This window comes from Rhinolophus sinicus, chromosome 8 (genome assembly GCF_057876585.1).
Source record: "Rhinolophus sinicus isolate RSI-liver-muscle chromosome 8, RSI-T2T, whole genome shotgun sequence".
NCBI classification, from domain to species: Eukaryota; Metazoa; Chordata; class Mammalia; order Chiroptera; family Rhinolophidae; genus Rhinolophus; species Rhinolophus sinicus.
Genome location: NC_142508.1, coordinates 47,920,849 through 47,942,341, shown reverse-complemented (window position 1 = coordinate 47,942,341; position 21,493 = coordinate 47,920,849). Strand labels below are relative to the sequence as shown.

The 21,493-nt window shown below is 55.2% G+C and overlaps 1 protein-coding gene across 3 annotated transcripts; it reads left to right on the top strand.

Annotated features, from left to right (window-relative positions):
* The first annotated feature begins 876 nt into the window (after window positions 1-876).
* KCTD15 (potassium channel tetramerization domain containing 15) lies at window positions 877-16,950 on the top strand. Of its 3 annotated transcripts, none has more exons than XM_019742742.3 (7): window positions 877-1,034; window positions 2,645-2,740; window positions 4,180-4,272; window positions 4,910-5,085; window positions 9,978-10,122; window positions 12,449-12,754; window positions 13,954-16,950. In XM_019742742.3, the coding sequence occupies exons 3-7, from the start codon at window positions 4,207-4,209 to the stop codon at window positions 14,110-14,112; spliced, it is 852 nt and encodes a 283-aa protein (XP_019598301.1). In that variant the 5' UTR covers window positions 877-1,034; window positions 2,645-2,740; window positions 4,180-4,206; the 3' UTR covers window positions 14,113-16,950. The 3 variants fall into 3 exon arrangements, with proteins under 3 accessions (XP_019598301.1, XP_088656313.1, XP_088656312.1); XM_088800187.1 differs by having other exon boundaries at window positions 879-1,034; window positions 2,648-2,740; XM_088800186.1 differs by lacking the exon at window positions 877-1,034 and adding an exon at window positions 8,306-8,424 and having other exon boundaries at window positions 2,443-2,740.
* The last annotated feature ends 4,543 nt before the right edge of the window (window positions 16,951-21,493 follow it).

Sequence of the window (21,493 nt, the reverse complement as noted above, 5' to 3'; positions counted from 1 at the left end):
GCGGCCTTGGCCCCCGGCTCCGCTCCAGCCCCCGCCGACTCGCAGCCCAGTTTCTTCCCAAGTCCCGCCCCTGGCCCCGGGCGCCGCGGCGGCGGCTGCTCTCCTCTTTGTAACCGAGGAGTCAAGAAATGTGAGAAACGTGCCCTGTGTTACTTATTTGGGAGCCGAAAATTTATGCCCAGCTGAAAGCGCCCGGGGAAATATTACATCAGATGAAATGACAATGATTAAAATCAGCTTCTCCCCCGCCCCCTCCTGAGCCCGGAGGAGGCCCGGGCGCCGCGTGGCCGGCCGGCGGGGGGCGGGGGGCTGGGCGACCGAGGGCGCGGGGGCCTGGGCGCACCGCTCCCGGGAGGGTCCTGGCGGAGGCCCCGGCGGGAAGGCGCGGGCTCCGGGAGACGCGGGTGGGAATCGCCCAGCGAAAGGAGGGGAAACAGCGCATTTCTGTCGCCGAGCGCGGCAGGCGCGGGCGCGCGGAGCTAATTGAGACTCTAATCCTCTGCCCCGCGGCGCAGCCGAGCCCCGAGCCAGGAGTCGCCGCGCGCTCCCGCTCGCGCTCGCCGCGCTGGGTAATTTGGAGCGGAATCGTTGCCCTTTGCGTCCGGGCTCGGCCGCCACGGGGCACGGGCCACGAACTGGGGTAGGGAGCTGGTTTTCTCGCCAGCAATCCAGGAAGGCGGCTGGAGAGAGAGGAGGGAGGAGAGGGGGTGGGAGCCGCGGGAGGGCAGCGGGAGAGCGGCGCGAAGAGGAGGAGGCGGCGGCGGCGGCGGCCGCGAGGAGGGGAGGAGGAGAGGGGAGGGCGGGGAGGGGAGGCCCCGGCGCGCCGCGCCGTGAGGGGCTGCGCGAAGCGGGGGCCGGGGCGGGAGGGGTGGGTGGGGGGGAGGGTTGGGGGCGAGAGAGAAAGTAACTCCAGGACGAGACCGGAGCGACCCGCGCAGCGAGCACAGGCGGCGAGGCTTCGCCCGGCGCCGGAGACCGGCGGCTGCGGGGGGCGGGGGCTGTGACCGAGCCCGATCCCCCGCTCCGGCTCCAAGGTAAGCCCCGCGCGGGTGGCCACTGCTCAGCGCCGTTCACCCCTGTCCCCAAAGTGGCTGCAATATGGAGAAAGTCGCCCTGGCCGGGGTTCGGACCTGGGCGGGTCGACTGCTTTGTCCCGGTGCTGGGTGGTGGGGGCACCCAGCACAAAGGCCTGGAGAGGGAGGGGGGATTGCCCACGTGGGCTGGCCCGGGCCGCGGGTAGACCCTCCCCACGCGGGCGGGTTCAGCGCTTCCTGCCGCGCGGGGCTGAGAGGGGGCGGGGGGGGGCGGGTGCAGGTCCCAGCACTCGGGCCTCAGTGCAAGGCTCAGCACCCTGCCGGGCCGGCGAGTTTCCGGGGTCAGAACCCGGCTCACGCAGCTGGGGCTTCGGGGCGGACAGGGCCCGGCTTGGCGCTCAAATCAGAGAGAGAAAAAGTCTCTAACGGGACAGATGTGCGTCCTCTGAGGCCCACCCCCGGAGTCCGAAACGAGGCAAGAGGGGCAGGCGCGCTGGTGGTTGTCCCAGGCGCGCGGGGCTTGGGGCTCCGGGGTGGGCCGCATTGAGACGCGATCGCCGCCCCTGGATTCCTGCTGCCGGCGGGTACTCAGTGCCTGGACGTGCGCACCGGGCACACAGTCCCAAGCATCCCCCCTTCTCCTGTAACCGAAGCGCCTTTCGGTTTTCCCGCGCCCCCCACCCCTTTCTGCAAGAAAATAAGCTTCAAGTTTTCACTACCTATCTCAAATGTGCATGAAGGAATTTAACTGCATTGAATAACAGCATTAGTTTCAATTAATTTTTTTAAATCCCGCCAACAATAAACTTTGAGAACAAAAGCGCTTTTAACGTCCTTAATTAGGCGAGCTTCCCATCTGTGGTCTCTAAGTGTCTGCCTCTTGATTTAACTTTATCCTCCGCCCCGCCTCCACCGCACAGCCCTCCCCACCCTGCCAGGCTCTTCGGGTTCCCCGGACACCCCCGCCCTGCGGCACTGCCGGCCTCGGCCCAGTCGGCTTCTGGCGACCCGAAGTTCACATCCGCCGGCCGGCGGGGTCCACCACTGGGCTGGCGCGCACCAGGTGGCCCGCTGGCTTCCCTTCCGACTTACCCCCTGAACAATTCTGCGGGCCTCTGGCAGTCTCGCCTCCGGGCTGGCGCCCAGGGCGCAGAGCTGAAGGGAGCTCGGGAGGCGCCTTCTGTTTACCTTTTATGGTTAAAATAATAGCTTACCAAGGAAGCAACTTCACGAAGAAGCGATTTAGTGAAATCGTCTCAAGCTGCCGCAGCTCAGCCAGTTTAATCACCCCCAGAGAGCTGAACAACTGCGAGCACAATGGGACACAAAATCATTTTGTGTGTAAATGAGCGTGGCATTCTGCTCGCTTCCCTCTGCTCTGGCGGGCGGGGCTCGGTGGCGGGCGGGCGGGCGCGGGACCCGGGGCTCCCGCCGCAGCTCTGAGAAGCGGGTCAATACCCAGCCAGCTCTCGCGCACACCACCGCCGAGGCCCCTGCAACAGGCTGTCTTGGGAGGGCCGTGGTGCTGGGGCTGGGTCATGGATTTGTGCTGGTGTTGGCGGAATGAACTTGTATCTCTTACTGCATCCACTTTATGCTTCTGACCTCAGCAGTGGTCTCGGGGAAAGGGTTGTCCAGCACAGATGCGTTGGTCGGAGGGAGCCGTGGAGGTTCGGGTCAAGGCGTAAAGCCTGGGGCTTCCAATGGTGAGTTTCCCGTTTGCCATGAACATCAGGTTGTGCTTGCAATGGAAAAGAGGCTGGGAGAGAACCGGACTGAGCAGCTTTTGTGAAGGGTACTTGGTGTTAAATGTCACTTTTGAGCAGTGCCCTGGTAGTGGGGGGAAACATTGTGCAGTCTGCTATGATAGCATAGTCATCAGAATTCCTTCCAGCATAGTTTATCCTCAGTATGGCTTTCCTTCTGACTCTTCACCCAGCAGAGCCTCCCAGGGCAGGATAACCCATTCCTGAAATTTGTTTTGGTTTCTCAGAACTTCCTTGAGAAAAGTGACCTGCTTTTTTCTTTTTAAGCTAACTGGAACTCAAGAATGCCAAAAGCAGCATACCCTGAGCAGCCCCCAGTGAGGGTATAAATTAAACATCTCTGTCTGCTAATAGCAAACCCCTACCCCCACCCAGTTTCATGTTAGGGAACTTGCCAGGACACTGACGGCAGAACAAATCCTAGGAGAGTCATCTTAAATTTGCAGGATTTGATGCCCATTGGACCTTGGTCCATGTTTCAAAATTGGATATTGTATTTCAAGGCACAAAGTCAACTCTTAAGGGAGATTGCTTCCTGAGGGTTTTGAGAAACAAGTCCCGGTTAAGCTTGTGGAAGCCAGTGGGGACGGTGATATTCACTGTGCATACCTCCCACCCCATGAGACAGCACCATAATTGGAAAGGGCTACATAAACCCGCTCTTCTCTGCCCTCCTGCATAGGGCCCGTAGAATGCCCTGGATGCCTTCTAGAGACTGAAGGACAGTCATTTCAGGTGGCTGTGGAGCAGAAAGGCGCTAAGTGACTGGGGAGGAGCAGGAGATAGGGTCCATTTGCCAAGAGGCTGTCAGAGAGCTTCTGGCCAGCTCTCTGATGCCTTAGGAGTGTGATCCCTAGGGGGGGGCTGGGATACCTTAAGCACAGATCAGACCATTCTGGGGGTCTGAGAGGTCCTGGGCCCATGGAGGGTGGGGGATCATCCCTGAGCAGTGGTCCACAGGGTTCTCTGCTGATGCAAGAGGAGACACGCTTGGTAACATGGCTCTCAACCAAAATACCAGGAAAATCAGATTTGTTCTGAAACATTTCGGGGCAATTATGGTGAGCATATGTTTCAGTATTGTCATTAGCTGAATTAGCAGACATGGAACTGCCCAGAAAACACGTGAGAGAGAGAGTGTGTGTGTGTGTGTGTGTGTGTGTATTTGTGTATGTGTGCGCTCGCAAGTCATTTGCTGTAGCCCAGAGGCATGCTTTGGGGTATGGGAACAAGATAGTGGTGGGTGGAATTTAGAGAACGCTGTGTGGTACGGCATGGGGTCCAGAAAGGACTATTATAAGTGTCTGACTCCATGGGATACACAGCACCCACGACTACTGAGGAGTAAACCCTCTCTGGTTTGTCGGTGCTTCCCACAGATACTCCGGGCAGCAATGGAAGACTAGATGCCTCACCGCAAGGAGCGGCCGAGCGGGTCCTCGCTTCACGCCCAAGGCAGCGCCGGCACCGCGGTGAGAGCCAGCAGGGTGGGCTGGTCAGCGGCTGGTGGCCACCTCTTTGCCCTCTTCCTGAGCACCTGCTCGCCGGTGCCCTGGCTGCCCTTCCTCACAGCTGCGGCATTCAAGAGATGGCTGTTGACTGGCTGTACGATTATGTATTTTTTGAAACAAAAATGCTCTTAATTTGATGTGAAATTTACTACATGTATAAAACTCAACGCCTTAGGTGCTGAGGAAGTCACTAATTTAGAGGTGTCTCGTTACTGAGACAAACTTGCAAAAACCCCTGAATCCCAATTCACAAATTGGTGATTCGTTTGTCAGGGGATATTTCACATCTAACACATAAGCCCGCGACCTTTAATTAGAATTTTGCAGTTTGTTTTATGCCCCCCTGGAGGCTGACACCTTGAAAAATTTTTTTTCTTGATTTCTTATTGCTAATAAGCATCTTTCTTGTTCCCGCTGGTACTCGGAAGAAAATGATGCAAATACACTTAATTACAGTGGTGGCCACAATTTGTCAGCTGAATATGGGATCAGGCACAGGCACAAGTGATCTGATTAGATCTGTGATCACATTGGCAATAAAGGGAGTGCACAGCTCTGTTGTGAAGAAACTCTTTTTGTACCTTGTTTCCGTACCCAGGAGGGAGGAAGCATGTCCCGGTTGTCTCTCACCCGGTCACCCGTGTCTCCCCTGGCCGCCCAGGGGATCCCACTGCCAGCCCAGCTCACCAAGTCCAACGCACCTGTGCATATCGACGTGGGTGGCCACATGTACACCAGCAGCCTGGCCACACTCACCAAGTACCCCGACTCCAGGTAAGAGCCCACTGTCACACCAGGCTTGGCACGATGACTGACGGCACTTGCAGCCTGCTCTCAGTGGGGCCTGTCTCCTCTGCCAGCCAACACACGGGGCTCTCCAGGGACCACTCACGAATACAGACCCAGAGAACTAGCGTTTGGGAGGCCGAGTCTGCATGTTGAAGGCTGCTTTGCACAGGGACTTGTGACCCTGAGCTGGTAGCATTGGTAGTGCTGGGTGGAGCTTCTGGCAGAAGCCACTTATTCAGAGCCAACCCCACCTGAAGCTGGCCAGCAGCTGTTGGGGAATCTCACATACCTTCAGGTTCCTCCTGAGTGGGACTCAGGCCTGGCCTTTGCAGCGATCACTTGTGAGCAATGCTGTATACTTGGAGTCGAGTCAGGGAGAAGTATTTAATCCTACTTCCGATTCTAACCCTTGGGAAAGCATGTAAAGGGAAGGAGGAGGAAAGCTGCAATTTGCCATCTTTGCCTGTTGGGATGGACCCTTAGGTCTGGCAACAGGCACCCTTGAAGAGGGGTGGGTTGCAGTGACTGCTAGGAATTCCCGGGTGTTCAGGGATATCTGGGGCTACAGAGAAGCATGAGCCTCATAACCCCATCACCACAAATAGCGTCTCTGACCAGAACCCTCGCACCTTGCCAAGCTCCCTGGTGCTCCTGCCTCATGGGCCCATCTGTAGGAGGCCTTGGGCACTGCTGACTCTTCTGCTCTTGCCTCTTGGGCATTTCGTTCCCACGGGCAGACCTGGTTTCTCATTGGCCCGAGCTGGGATGGGTCTCTGTGAGCCTCTCCCGGAGGTGATGCTACGTGCTGCTTGCTGGTCCTGCAGCTGCTTGCTCCTGGCACGGTGAGGCGGCCACTGCTGAGGGCTGAGCAGTGGGGGGGGGGCCGCGGCTGCCCGGCGTCGCCCCTGTTTTATACATTGAAAATAGCAAGAGGAGTTAATTAATCCCCCAGACACTGCGGGATCATCTCTGGAAGCTTTCTTGTCAGGCTGCCTCGTCGCCAGTGTGCTTGCTCAGAGCTTAGAGGTGGTGGCTGCTTCAGCTGGTGGGGGGCCAGCGGGGACCCCTCCTGGGGGCTGAGGTGCTCCTCGAGAGGGAACGTTGAGGTGGAGGCAATGTCCAGTTCAGAATCTGGGGCATCTGGGGGACAGAGAGCAGTTGAGGCTTCATTCCCTCAGCCCAACAGAGGCTAGGCCTGGGGCACTTGGGAACTTGGGGCCTTGGGGTGGGGGGTGGCAGCCATGAGACCACATCAGCAGTGCCGGCTTGAGCGCTGGCTTGCAGAGCCCTGTCTAGGACGGGAGATGGATTCAGCTTATTTAATTTCAATTTTTCCCTCTGTGGCATTCCCGAGTTGTTTGAGATAGATCACCCCTTAATCGGTTGACAACATTTGTGAGTGAAATTCATAAAACCCTTGCCCACAGCCTCTCTGAAGAGTTTCCTGAAATCAGAAACTTGCCTGTCTGGAGTAATCGCAGCCCAGGCCCACAGAGAATGGCCTCCTCATTATTGTCTCCAGGCTGCTGCATGGGAGCAGGAAGGGCAGGGGGTGGGCCTCCCCCCACCCAGACCCACAGTGCAGCTGCTCCTCACCCATCCCTCTGGGGAGCTGGGGCCCAGAGGGGCTGGCGGTCTGCATTCTTTCCTGAGGCTGGGGGTCCCGATGAATCTACTGTTCTGCCTGGATAGCATCTGGCTCATGGGAGACCTGCTCCCCTGGCCTGAAGTTTTGGCCTAAGAGGCCAGGGGGTTATGTGACCTGTAGGAGTGTCGGGACAGTGGGTCAGGCCAGGCCTGAAAAGTGCGTTGGGCAGCTATACTGGCAAAGCCCCCTCAGATCTTTTGTCCATCTTTGAATGAATCATTTAAATGAAAAATCTTTTTTTTTTTCACCAATTCTGGAAAGCAAGAGCAATCCCTCACCCGGTGTCATTTTGTGAGTCACCTGGAGAGGGAGAATTCAAAGCCCTAAGGTCCCCTGGGGGGCTGCTGGATGTCAGCAAAGTCCTACGCTGGACAGTGCTGTGAGACCAGGGGCTCGTGCCACCAGACCCTTGGGTCCCTGCCCCCAGAGCTATGCCTGGGCTTCTGGTTCTTGGCTGGTCAGAGTGGCTCCAACACAAGGAACAGGTGCCACTGCTGTTTGGCCCAGGATCAGCTGTCAGTCATTGCCCTGAGACAGCCGAGCACAGCTGAAGGGGGCTGGGAGGAGACTCCCTGGGACTGACACCTTGCTGGTTTGTACCTGCTGGATGTAGTTTAGCTGCTGCCATCGTAGCTTCCCTCTCACGTCCATCCTGGCAGTGGGAAACAACAAACGGAGATGGCCAGGAGCTTCTAAACTAATAAAACCTTCCACTGAAACATTGAGGAAATTGGAACCAAACTTCTGAAGTTGGTAACCCAATCCCTAAAGCCTCCGTCAGAGGGTGGCCTGGGGCAGGAGCTGTCTCTTAAGACCCTGGAAGTGTCTCGGACTCCTTTGCACAGGTGACTGACCTAAGTTTCCTTCAACCTGCTCACATCCTTGGTAGCCTCAAACCCCAAGGGCATGAAAGACCTTGGTCCTGTAAAGATACACTGAACCATGGAGAGCTCTAGAAACAGCCAGTCCTGAAATAAGGCAGATTGAGAATCTTCTAGCTTTGGAACAATAAGACAACCTAGAACCCAGCCAGCCCTGGAAGGTGGGTGGATCCAGAGAACTGTAGATTGACAGGATGGTCTGGAGCCCCAGCCAGCTCTGACATCAGAGGTGTTTGCAACACAGCCAAACCTAGAGCATTGCTTGCTGCACAATGTTTGAGCTCAACCAGGAAGGGTGGAGAAAGTTCCCCTGGGAGGCTGAGGCTTCGGACTTGCTCTTTCACCTGTGGATGTGGCTTTTACTTTCTGTTGGTGCCATGTCGGGGCCCTTGGCTGTTTGCTGATGACTGCCCGTGGCCCCTGACAGCCTTGCTCAATCCCATCTGTCTCCAGGGATGGTGGGTGGCCCTCAGTCTGACATTTGAATGCCCAGGCTCTGCTGAGGCCAGGTCTTAGGGGCTCTGAGGGCTGGCACAGGCCATGGAGCCCACAAGATTTTCCATTAGGGCTGTGTCCCCCGGTACCGTTGTCGCCAGGCCTAAGGAGTTTGATAGGGCTCGATGGCCTGTGGCACTGAGATGAGTGTATCTTGGTGACTGCAGCGCTATTTCCACAGGTTCAGGTCTCTTCACACCTCACCACAGGCTCTGACCTGCTTATGCCCATCCAGGAGGCAGCCCTTTTATACAGCCCCACTGCGACAGAGGCTGGGCCATGTCCCCAGAGTGAGAACAGGTGACTACATCTCTACTCCACACCTGGGCAGACCCTCATGGCCGATGCCTGAATGTGCCAGGCCACCAGAGTCGGGGACAGTGTAGATGAGAGGCCCCGAGGGAGACACTGGGACTCTAACCCCTCAGCTTCTGCTCAGTTCACGTGCTCTGGTGCAGAATGACGGGTAGGGCAGGGCCTCAGGGGAGGTGAACCGGATTGGGGACAGGACTGGGCTGCTGGGGGAGAGGAGCTCCTCCCTGGAAGGTCCACGCAGGTACAGGCAGAGAGTGAGGGGGCTTAGGCATCCGCTTGCGCAGGCTGGACTGGAAGGCCCGAGTCTCAGGTCCGGCCTCCCCTTCTCCCAGGCTGTGCAGACGAGCTGCCGCCTTGGCAGGGTCTCGTTGTGGACAAGTGTGTGACCCTGCCTGCAGAAGGGTGTCTAGAGGTGCTGTCACTGGGAAAACCCTGCCAACTTCCTTCCTGTTTCTGAGCCAAGCTCTTGGCTGTCCCCAGCCCTCTTTGTGGCTCCTAATTGTCCACAGCTGGGCTTGGGGTCTGCAGGGGAAGGTAGCCAACCCAGAGCTTGCCACCCTGAGTGCTGGGGAGGCCGAAGCTGTGGCTCTGAGGCCTGGTTCCTCCTCCCTGGAGTGCATGGGGACAGGCCTCAGGAGCTCCCGAAGAGCTCCTGCGTTTCTGTCAGAACCACTGCCCTTCCTTCAGAGGACAGGGTGCTGGGACCTGTCTCCCTTCCCAGACCCCTCTCAGGTATGCACATTTTTGTGCTTTGTGGTGCACGTGCCTACACTGTGTGTACACAGTGATGTGTGTACTGTGGTGTGTGTGCACGGTGGTACGCAGGCCTGTGTGCAGAAACTTCTGCTGCCTCACATCTCCCCTAGGGCTCCCTGAGTTAGTGGGTGTTGGTTTATCTGTCAGTTTGTTGCATATGCATAGCTGTGTCTCTGGTTGGCTCATGTTGGCTGGTGTGTCCTTTGCCAGGATGTGTCTGGGTCTGCCTGTGATTTATGTGTTGCAAGGGAAGGAACCATGTGACCCTGTGCCTGTTGCCCAGGTGTGTCACATCTGATGCTCAGCCATGTGGATTGAGTGAAGTGGTTGTGGGGGACCCAAGACTGTCTGATGGTTTACATGTGTTTACTGGGTATGTGGCTATGGGCTGGGATGTCTGATGGTCGGTGGGAGTTTCCTGGGTGGGTCTGTCTGGCAAGGGTTTAAGGGGAGGCAAGGAGGCTGTATCTGTGTCTTGATGTAGTTTTCCAGGCCTGTAATGTGTTGGCGGGCAGGCGTTTGCAGCGGGGTGTGTCTCTTTCTCTGGCTGTGGCTTGTGTGTGTAGGTCGGGTGTGTGGCATGTGCTGTTTGTTGTGCCAGTGTCCTGTCTGACCGTGGCCTGGCTGCCTCTGGTGTGTGCAGACATCTGTCAGGCTTGGCACAGTCCCAGAGTCACTGATGTAAGGCCCCTCGCCCATCCAGCAGGGTGGTCCCTAAGGAGTGGAGGCGAGTCAGGGGGACTAGCCCTTCCATCAGACATCCCACCCTCCATCTCTCCCAGAATAAGTCGCCTCTTCAATGGCACTGAACCCATCGTCCTGGACAGTTTGAAGCAACATTATTTTATTGACCGGGATGGGGAGATTTTCCGCTACGTCCTGAGCTTCCTGCGGACATCGAAACTGCTGCTACCAGATGACTTCAAGGTAAGTCCGCAGCTGGTGGCTTCCCAGCGCTGCCTGTGCGGTGGCATTACACAGGGGACGCTGTGACTTAATAAATGGACCCATGGTCGTCATGGCAACCATAAAAAGTTAAGCGATGAAGCCAAGGGCTAAATCAGTTTTTCTAAACTAATTTTGTTTTCTCACATTTTTAGCTTATTTATCAGGGTGTAACAACAATTAAGCAGCAGCAGCGGCACTTACTCTGGTTTCATGTTTGTCATGTTGAAGGGCTGTTGTGTGCTGGAGTTACAGGAGTTAGAGGCTCGTAAATCTGTTCCTTGTTGACAATGTATAGGGGTAAAACCCAGATCCAGACCAAATACCCCAGGTCTTGGAGTGAACCTGTCCGCGTTCCGAGAATCCTTTGCCTCAATGCTGGGTCCGTCTGTGGCACCAGGGATCCTGAAGGAAGGAAACTCAGGCCTGGGCCACGCTGGATTGCAACTCCTTCCTTCCTCCCTAACTTCTTTCTTTCCTTCCTTCCTTCCTTCCTTCCTTCCTTCCTTCCTTCCTTCCTTCCTTCTTTCCTTCCTTCCCTCCAGCTTCCAGAGAACCAGTGGTCCTGGGGCTGTTCTGTCCTCCATCTAAGTTACTGGGTGCCAACAACCAGACCCCGGCTGAAACAAGGCAGTCCTGTCCCCATAGCACTTGTGGTCTAGTGGGAAGACAGATGTTGAACGAAAAACACTTGAATTCCACAGAGGCAAATGCTTCAAAGTAAAGAGTGTTGTGAGAGGGAACCATAGAAACCTGGTCGGGCGGAGGGTGGGGCAGGCGTGAGGAAAGGATGTTTCTCTGGGCAGCTTAAGGAGGAGAGGGGGGACAGACAGGTATGAGGACCTTGGCTAGGAGGTGGGGTGGCCAGGAGCAGTACCTTCCAGAACTGGAGAGGTGTCAGCCTGGGGCTGTACGGACTGGGAGGGGCAGGGCTGGAAGGGAGGCCTTGGAGGCTGGCTCAGCTTTTGGCATTTTACCTTGAATGCAGTAGATTGGTCGGAGTTAGGGGAACGATGATAAGATTTGCAAATTGATTGCCCTGGCTATTGTGTAGAGAAGGATGTGGGGAGGGTGGGGGATGGGAGGTGGGAACTGGCCAAGGGAGGTTTTTGTTTTTTTTTGAAGGCTGTGGACCAGGGTGAAGGCTGGGAAGATGGAGCAAAGTGTCAGGTTACACTTAAGGTTGCCTCTGGGCCTGCGGCTTCTGTCTGAGTAGGTGTGTTCAGGCCCAGGGGTGAAACAGGCTGGGGAGAGTGACACCCAACTCCTGCATGGAATGGCTAGTAGGGTGTTGGGTGGAGATGTTCTGGGTTATGAGGAAAGGTGTGAGGGTTGTTTGGTGTGCACATATCACTTAAGGAGCAGATAAGAGCAGAGGCCCAGGGTGGAACCCCTCTGGAGGGACAGGATGGGTCCCTGACTGGCGGCCTCCTTCAGGGCGGTTCCATAGGCTGCGGCCAGCAGGTGGGAGGGGAGGCCCTGCTTTGGTGTTGGGCTTCCTTTCCTGTCCTCCAAGGGTCCTCAGGCTCACCAGCAGACCTTGCGCTGAGCCCCACTGAGTGGCATGAGTCATGGGTCCTTGGCTACGCAGGGCTGGGGCAGGTGTGGGTAGGCATGTGTTTGAGGAACAGTTAGTGTGAGCCCGTCCAGCCAGGGAGGGGGCTGCCTGCCTGGTGAGAGATGGGCTCCCTACCCCAGACCCGTCCTCACACAGCCTGCTAGGGCAGGGGCCGGCCAGGCACTTGGTAGAGCCTGTTGTCCTTTAAAATCCTTACCCCTTCTCTGACCTGGGTGTCTACATCCATTTGCTAGAAGAGGAACCTGAGGTTCTGAGGAGATCGCCACTGGTGGGCAGGTCCTCAGGGCTCGAAGGTGAGGTTGCCGAGCATCCAGCCGAGGCAGGTCTGTTCTGCCTCCCTGCTGGTCGGTCTGTGCGCTCCTCCAGGGCAGGTGAGACTCTCCCCTCTGGGATTTTGAGAAGGCAGTAGATCCCCAGGCACAGATATAACCTGAGTCTCCTCTAGTCTAGCCTCCTGGTGTTTCCATAGGTTTCTCTTTGCTCCAGAGAGATGAAGCCTCCCTGAGTGCTTAGGGCTAGAAGGAAGGGCTCAGGAGGTCTTGTACTGGTGCACACCAGCTGCTTCCCTTGTGCTTGCACACAATTACTTGAGCCTCATTTTCCCCATCTGTACAATGGGCGCAACTATCCCACTCCACACTGTGCAGGGGAAAGAGGGGTGTCGCAGTTCCCTAGAAGAGTGAGAGGAGGTCCCCCACCTCCCCCTATCCTGTTTGTGCTTTCCTACAGGACTTCAGCCTGCTGTACGAGGAGGCACGGTACTACCAGTTGCAGCCCATGGTGCGTGAGCTGGAGCGCTGGCAGCAGGACCAGGAGCAGCGGCGCCGTAGCCGGGCCTGTGACTGCCTGGTGGTGCGGGTCACACCGGACCTGGGTGAGCGGATTGCGCTCAGTGGCGAGAAAGCCCTGATCGAGGAGGTCTTTCCTGAGACCGGGGACGTCATGTGCAACTCTGTCAATGCGGGCTGGAACCAGGACCCCACCCATGTCATCCGCTTCCCGCTCAATGGCTACTGTCGGCTCAACTCAGTACAGGTGAGGGTTGTACCTGCCCCATCCACCTCACCCCTGCCTCCCTAAAGCCCTCCGGCAGCAGAGAGACGGAGGGAGGCATGGTCCCTGGTCCCTGAAATGGCGAAGCCCTCCTTGCCAGCTCACAGAAAAGGCAACAATGCGTGGATGCATAATTTATATCCTGCTCATAATTAAATGATGGCGCCTGGGGGATGGACTTAAAAAAATTGATCCTTGCTCTTTTTTTTTTCCCCAAAAGGATGTTCTATAAAAATTGTCCAGAGTACTTTCAACAAAGTGTGCTTCATTTGACTCCCAGAGTCTGAGTTTGGATTCATACTAAACCCAGGCAACAGGAGCAGCAGGTCAAACAAAGGCTGAGAGTGGAGGTGGCCTGGAGCCCCTTCCTCATCCAGCTGACCTGAGCCATAGGCACCTCATCCAGCTGCCCAGGGTGTTTCTAGAAAGGCTTTCCCTAAATGGGTCTAAGAGTTGGGAAGCCCAGGATGGAGTGGGGCCTATTTTCCACCAACTCTTCCAGACCCAGGAGCAGAATCCTGTTTCAGGCATGGGGCAGAAAGAGTAGACTTTGTGTGGAAAGTTCCCCTCCCCCGCAATGCATACATTCCACAGGCTGTCAGTCAGAACTTGCTAGCTGCAGGACACAGGTATGGGACACAGTAACCAGACCCCACCCTCACAGAGGCACCAGCCCATGTGGACATGGAGGCCTGTAGAGACTCAAACACAGAGAAGAATCCTCCTCCTCTCCACCCCCAGCTCCCTTGAGCTGATGAGCCCCCAGGCCTCAAAGCAGCTCTGGGAAGCAGGTGGCTGCCCAGAGGCTGGGGGTAGGGTCTCTCTATTATTGGGGCAGGCCTCAGTGAGGAGGGGCCCTGGGACCTTGTGTCTGGAGAGTGAGGATCAGGTTACACCCTGGAGAAGAGACAAGGGACCCAAAGGCTCTTTCTGCCTCCCTGAATCAAGACTATGGCCCCCTGAGGCAGCAAGGTGGGGTATCCCACTGAGGTTTGGTCACTTGAGGGGCCCTGGCTGCTTCTGTCCCGCCTGTGTTTGCCCATCTGGTGGTCCTCAGGGACCTCTATTGTGAGACTTGAGATCATAACAGGAGACGGTAGCTTGCCCTGGCTACCTTCCACCAGGCCAAGCCAGGCAGACTGGCAGCGGGGCATTGCTGACCCTCCTTTCTTCCCTGGCAGGTCCTGGAGAGGCTGTTCCAGAGGGGTTTTAGCATGGCCGCATCCTGCGGGGGCGGCGTGGACTCCTCCCAGTTCAGCGAGTATGTGCTTTGCCGGGAGGAACGGCGACCACAGCCCACCCCTACCGCTGTCCGGATAAAGCAGGAGCCCCTGGACTAGGCCCTGCCTCAATGCCCACCTGAGGCCCTTGGACCTGGGGACAGCCCAGGTACCTGGAAACAGTGCTGGGGAGTTCTGCCTATACCTGCTTAGCGGTGGGACTGAAAATGGGGCTGGAGAGTATAACGCTGGCCCAGGGAGCCCCAAATGTCATGGCAACAGAATGTGGGGTGCTGGAGGCGTGCCTACTGAAGGACTGTTGATGTGACCCAAAGATGCCTTGGTGGGAACTCTGCCACCAATTCCCTGGGCCCTTAGCTCCCCAGCCTGGGGCAGAGACTCGGAGGCCCTGGGGCCTGCTGCAGCGGGGTCAGCACAGGCCTCCCCAGCCCACTGCAGAGGACCGCTCCCCCTTCTCCACGTGTGGCAGACTCTAGTGGGTCTCCTTGCATCAGAGATGGCTTATTTTTCTACAGTATTTAAGACGGAACTAATTGTAACCACACAAGCCAGAGAGGTGTAAAAGGACCATTACTTCTTTATCTGGTGCTCCGGTCTCAGTCAGACGTGCAACACGCCACAATGGTGGAAGAGCTGCCAGGCGCTCCGGCCCAGGTGCCCAGAATGGGGCTTGGAGACTTCTGGTCCCTGCTCAAGGGACAATTGCAAGGCGGGCAGTGCTATAGGGGCTGAAGCAGGACCCTCGGGGGCAGGGCTGCTGGGAGGAGTGTGGTTCGGTGTGGGGAATGGATGGCTGGGGAACCATCTGAGACCCTCACCTTTGCTGCCACCTGGGGCACAGGCCACACTTGGTGGGTCACTAATGCCCAAGGGCTTCCAGTCCTGTTTGTGTGTCCTCACACCTGGGCCCTCCCCATCCGGACCAGCCAGAGGGCCACATGGCATCCTTACCTCAGGAATGGGCCCCATGGTGAAGGGGCCCGTATGTCAGCAGCATCCTCTAGGGCCCCACCTCAGGAAGCCGCCCTCAGCTCTGATTTTCCCACACGAAGATGCACACTGAATTTGAATTAAACGTGTGATACTAGCTTTCCCGTAAGACCCAGACACAGGTATACCTGGGGCTCTTGGCCCCGGATTCCAACAAGGACTGGCCCCAAGGGGTCCTCATAGAGCTGCTGCCTCCCAGAAGACAGGCCCAAAGATGGACACCCCGGCCTTGTCACGCTTGCCTGCACTGGCTCTTCCCCTGGTGGAAAAACTGCAGACAGCTGCTCAGTGGGGTGCCACGCCTGCACCGCCCTGTACGATGCCTGTGGACTTGTATATGACTCCTTTAATATTGTAAAGATGCTGATGTACAATGTCACGTGTTTGTGTAAACACACTGCATTCCTAGTTCATGCCATAAATGATGCTATAAAGCAAAAGACTGAGGCTCTGTCCTGTGCAGAAGCAGCAGCGGTCTCCTGACTGGATGTTGTGCGAGGGTGTTGCGGGTGGGAGTCCTCCCCTGGTTCATTCAGTTCAGATCAAGGAAGAACCGGCAGTGCTAGCTGGGGGAGAGTCTCGCAGGGTCCCGAGCTGGCAATTTTTTTTTTTTTTTGCATTTGGGTGTTTCCTCACTGTTGTGCTTATCCACTCTGGGCAGCGTGGATTCTGAATTCTTATTCACAGCCCTCACTGGTTGTGAACCTGGGCAAGGCAGGCAGAAGGTATCCAGGGGCTTCTGACCCAGTCGTAAGTGTTATAGAGATTTTCCCTCTGGCTTTTGGTTGAAATTGAAGTCCTCCTTAGAGCCCCACAGAGTGGTAGGAGAAGGTGATAGTCTATGGCTCAGGCCAGCCGGGAACATGCAGCCCCCAGCATGAGGTGGGCAGATCGCCCGAGTGCAGCACAAGACCTCAGTGCATCTCTTTCCAAGGGAAGGAGTTTGAAGGTACTCAATGTAGACCTCTAATTTTAATGAGCCTTTTTGTATTTTTCCTCAAAGCCCTTATGTTCTAGCCCATGAGGACACTTTTAGATGCCCGGTAAGGGCCACCAGTCTTGACCTGCCTGGAGGACAGGCGCACAGCCGCTTCCTGTCTGAGGTTGCAAAGCAGACGTCATCCTGCTGTACAATCTAATTTGCTGGACAGACTTGCTAGCCTTCTTTGCTTAGCAACGCACCTCCAGCTGGCACATCTGCATTTTGGCATCTGAGGTTCACATTCTGAGAGGAGAAAGTGTTGTATTTATTAGAAAGGAAGTCTTGTGAAAATAGCTCAGTGTTGCGTGTGTTCATGGATTTTTCTGGTATGATAGCCAGCATGGTTACTGATTGGTGGGGCTTCCCTAACATTTTTAAGCAAACTAGCTTTTTGAGTAAACCGTTGTGCTTAAAAAAAAAAAAAAAAAAAAGTACCTTACTGAATGTTACTCTTAATTTATTTCTTCTTTAAAGTAAGTAAAATCAGGAAGTACAATTTCACATAAACTGTGGAATTTCTGAATCTAGAGAAATACTATTCTCCCATAGTAATGCCAAAATTCTAATATACATAGTCCCATAAACAATAAGTACAAATGATCAATTTGCCTTTAAAACATTTATATACTTCCTGGGATGACTATATTGTAAGTAATCTTTTGATCAAATACCAGCAATTTATACATGTTACTTCTGCTCTTCATAAACCTCAAAACTAATTAAATTTTCTATTATAAGCAACTGGACAGAGAGCTGATCCAACACCTCCCTGTTTCCCACCAAACTTCTGCCAGCGCAGTAGAGAACTCAGCAAAGCTGTAGCCAGTGGCTTCTGCCACTGTCCTCACATGGGGCTCAAAGCCAGGTCACAACACTAATAATACCTTTTAAAAAGTGTTGTTGTTTTTAAGCTACCATTTGACTGTGTTCCTAAGAATAAATAAAGGATATTTTATAAATTATAACACAGATCTAGCGCTTTGTGTCTAATCCACTGAGGCAGCCACAAGAAGGGACGCTGGCTTAGGTGATTTTGGAGCCTCCACTGCACACTTGGGACTTGGCTTGGCCACTGAATAGGACCTTGAGTAGCCCAAGTCCCTGGTATTTAACTTTCCTGATCTGAGGAGCTGCTGTGGAGAGCTGAGCCCTAAGCAGCTGAGGGGTCCCCAGGCGCCTAGCATGTACCCTGCTGGCACACCTGGGAGTGAGGGCGGTGCAGGCACTGACTTCCAGACTTCCTTCATCTCCCAAACCCCAACCCTGGACTCCTGTGTTCAGGGTGGAGCGGGCCTTTTGCACTATATTGATTTTTGCATGTGTGTATGTGTGAACCAAACCACTAGTACATTTGGAAAGGGGGCAAAGAAGCGCATATGTGAGAAGTGGGGATGCGCTTTTCATTGAACCCTGACCAAGGGAAGACTAAGTTAGCCGTGCCCAGCAGAGTCTAATGATCACAGGGTCGGAGGGACTACCCGCCTCCCCATCCAGGAGGCAGACCTTCCAAGATGGTCCCATCCCACTGGGCTCTGTCCTCCCTCCTGACTCTGGAGACGGCAAAACAGCTGCAATGGCCCTGGAGGACACTCTAGGACACAAAAGATTAGTTTCTCATAAGTAGGTGACAAGGTAGAACATACAAAACCAGGGGCTGCCAGAGGATTTTCAGTTTGAGGCAGGGTGCTTGGTTCAATGGAGGCCTCTAGACAGAGCTGGAGGGACAACAGTTATCCAGAGAGGGCAGCTGCTGGCCTTGAGCCTGACCCTGCGCTGAAGTGGGGCGTTGTAGGAATTACGATGTCACAGTTTGATGGAGATTGGGGCCCAGCAGGTAGCCCTTTGTGGACCAAGAGAAAGAAAAAGGTATTGGTGGCAGCAGAGAGCAGCTTCCTGCCAGGAGCAAGACTAGCGGTGATGTTCTCTTAGAAGCATCCGAGTTTTCTGAAGTGACCTAAATGGAAAACACCCCGTGAATGCTGAGGGTCAGAAAGGAGGGCTGACCAGGGACTCTCCCTAGACCTCCAGGCCTAGCCTCAGTCTATGCCTCGCATCCTCATAAGTCCAGCGGCATTTCTCTGTGGGTTTTCAGTGGAAGGGAGAGCCCAGCCCCTGGACAGCCCCAACCCCTCGCCCCCAGCTGATCTTATTTGGGACACCGGTTGGCAGCCCTCCTCCCCGGAGCCTCAGCGCTGGACAAACAAGGTACCACCTGACCCATGGTGAGCTCTCCAAACAAGAGCTGAGGGCAGAGTGAGGGCCCCCCTCGGGGTACGGTGCCCCTCCTGGGGATGTGTATCCATGCTGCCCATTGGCTGCTATTTATCCACAGGGAAAAGCTCTGTTTCTAGTTTCCCCTCCTACTCGCAGTGGAAGGATGTTTTGGACAAAATGTGTACAATATTAAGGTCATATAACTGACTTGATGTGACTGGAGGCTTTGGACATCCATTATCCAAAGGGTTCCTGCTTGCTGCAAAGATCCTTATGTGCCGTGGATTGATGGCAGCATGTGCGAGTTTCTGTAGGTGTGTGGAGCGCAAGACAACCCGTGAGGCTAAGAGAAGACATTTGTTTACCCACAAGCATCATTTACTTGAGGCTCTGTAAAGTTATCTGGAAGAGAACCTTCCATATCATAGTTTTCAAGTTCGTCATGACATCAAACATGGATTACCCCCAAATTCCCTGACTTGCACATAGGGCCCAAAACCTCTCAGGCCTCAAAGCTGGCATCTCCACAATGAACCAGGCTTCTCCAAAATTCTAATGAGAGACTGAAGGAAAGGGGTAGGCACAGGCCTGGAAGAAAGACAAATGTGAGGGCGGGAGGTCAGCTGCATTTGGATTTTTGTCTTTCTTTCCATTACACAGAACGGCCAAGCCTGACAAACTGGCACCGGTGCTAGACAATGCTCTTCCTTGACCCAGTGGCTCTGGAATAACAGGTGGAGGACCTCCTCACTCAGATGTCACAAACCAGGACAGTCTTAAAAGAGCAGGGGCGGAGCCTGGGCAGGGCCAGGAAGTCCCAGCGCCTGAAGGATGACTGCCCCGCCCCCAGAACCACACAGACCCCCACACCCCTGGCTGCAGCCCGCAGGAAGTGCGCCAGCTACCACCGGCTGGAGTTGCTCCCGGCCAAGCCTGCTGCTCAGAGCCCATGTCTAGACTGTCACCAGATATTCCTCCTCTGTGTCCTGGACCCAGTCCAGGGCTCCCGAAGAAGCCACGGTTGGGGCACGTAGTCTACACTGGCAGGGTGGGGTGGCAGCTCCTACTCCGGACGCGGGCACACCCTCTTGGACGCGAACACACCCCCCATTTCCCCAGGCCCACAAAGACACACACCTCGCCCTGCAGCCAAACAGCAGGCAGGCAGATTTGTACGAGTATGTACAAGGTCCTGGAATTCTCGCCTGGTTGCCACACAGTATTCGCAGCATAATTGGGGGAGGTTGTGCAACTGCCCTGCCCAAGAAGCTGGGCGTGCAGCGAGAGCGCTCCAAGTTCTCAGCACAGTTGTCCAGGGGGCCTTGGGTCAGAGGCAGATGCCAACATTGCCACCTTGACCTGACTCCAACAGGGGGGCAGTGTGGCTCTGCAGAAAGTTGGGGAGCCCAGGTCCCTGCTGGGCCAATAGGAGTGAGGATTGGGCAGAGAGGACCGAGCTTACAATTGCCCTGGGCGGCGGCAGCAGCAGCAGCAGCAGCAGCCCCGTCCAGCAGTACCCAGTGAGCACAGGGCCGCCCCCAGGCTGGACACAAACCAGCTCCTGAGGTGTGTGTGTTGGGGGTGGTGAACCATTGGGGAGGCCACATTCAACTAAGGCAGGAGACTGACAGTCCCTTCCCCACCTCATGGGGCCTGTGCTTGGGCAACTGAACTGCAGTCTCAGTCCCAGGGAGCCCCCATGGGTGGGTCCATCCCAGGGGCCCAGTGAGTCACTTCCCCAGCCCCTGAGGCCTTAGTGGAAGGTGACTCCCTCTGCGAAAATCCTCCTTTGTTCTCCTGCTGGCTTCACTTCACAACACTTTCCTCCCCTCAGAGTTGCAAACTCAGGTCCTGTGGGCTTTAGGGGCACTAGCTGTGAGCAGTACAGAGGTGGGCAGATGGGTGCCGCCTACAAAGTCGTTTGGCTACCGCCTGCTCTCTTGCTTCCTCTGTCCCTCTCAGGCTCTCCCACGTCCCCACACGTCTGGGGAACCCCCCACCTCCCTGCACAGATAGTAGGTGTGCAGTCTCAGGAGCGCTGATCCTGGACGAGCACCAGAAGGGAGGGTGATTTGGACGTGCTCGCCCTGGCTGGCACCACCGGAGCTGCTGAACTGGCCCCTGACACTTCTCTTGCCTCAGGGAGAGGAGTTCTTGGCGCAGATGACTGCAGCACCATCATTCACTCTCTTGGTGCTCCCTGCTCTCAGCCTCCCCCAGTTCCCAGGCTCTGGGAGAGGAGCCCAGTGGAAGTGCAGCCCAGGAAGGTAATTTATCAAAGCGCCTTTAAACACCGCCTCCAGTCCGCCTCCTTTTTCCTCCCCACCTTTCAGCCCCTGCTGGCCACATGCGGGGCTCACTGTCCTGGGAGATGCCCAGCTGCCAGCGGGGCTGAACCACCCTGTGCTGAAGGCAACTGTCCACAACACTTCTTGTATGTGGTGAACAGCAGCCTTGCAGCCACTGGGGCTCTTGTTTTGAAGAAGGAGAAGACTAATTTCCAAAACTGTGGTATGCACAAAGAGACTGTGGCAATGTACTGACATCACACACAAAAATGTGGTTGGAAACCCCAGTGTCCTAAACACAGAGGAAAGATGAAATCTATTACGGAACATTATTTGATTAAATGTATTTATCCAGTCACAAATATGTATTGTCTATCTATATAGTCTGCCATGCACTTGTAAGGGCCACTAGACAGTAGAGGAGTTACTAGAGGTCAGGGGTTACTAGAGGTCAGGGGCCATGTCTGTTACATACATCAGCTCACCAAATCCTTAAACTACACTGGTGGGAAGGAGCAACTAATAGTTTTATTTACACAGAAAAGAAAATATTTAAGTTCCCTCACCTGTGAGGGCTATAAGACCAGCCCCAACTGGCTCCATTAAAACAAAGGCTAGTGTATTAGTTTTTTATTGCTGCTGTGACATATTACCACAAATTTAATGGCTTAAAACCACAAATTTATCATCATACAGTTCTCGAAGTCAGAAGTCTGAATGGTCTCACAGGGCTCAAATCAAGGTGTCATCAGAGTTGCATTCCTTCCTGGAGACTCTAGGGGAGAATCTGTCTCCTTGCTTTTCCAGCTTCGAGAGGCTGTCCACATTCTTTGGCTCATGGCCCCTTCCATTTTCAAAGACAGCAGTGTAGCATTTTTAAACCTCTCTGACTCTGACTTTTCTGGACTCACGATTACATTGGGCCCATCCAGATAATTCAGGATAATCTCCCTATTTAAAGGTCCACTGATTAACCTCAATTGCATTTACATCCTTAATTCCCTTT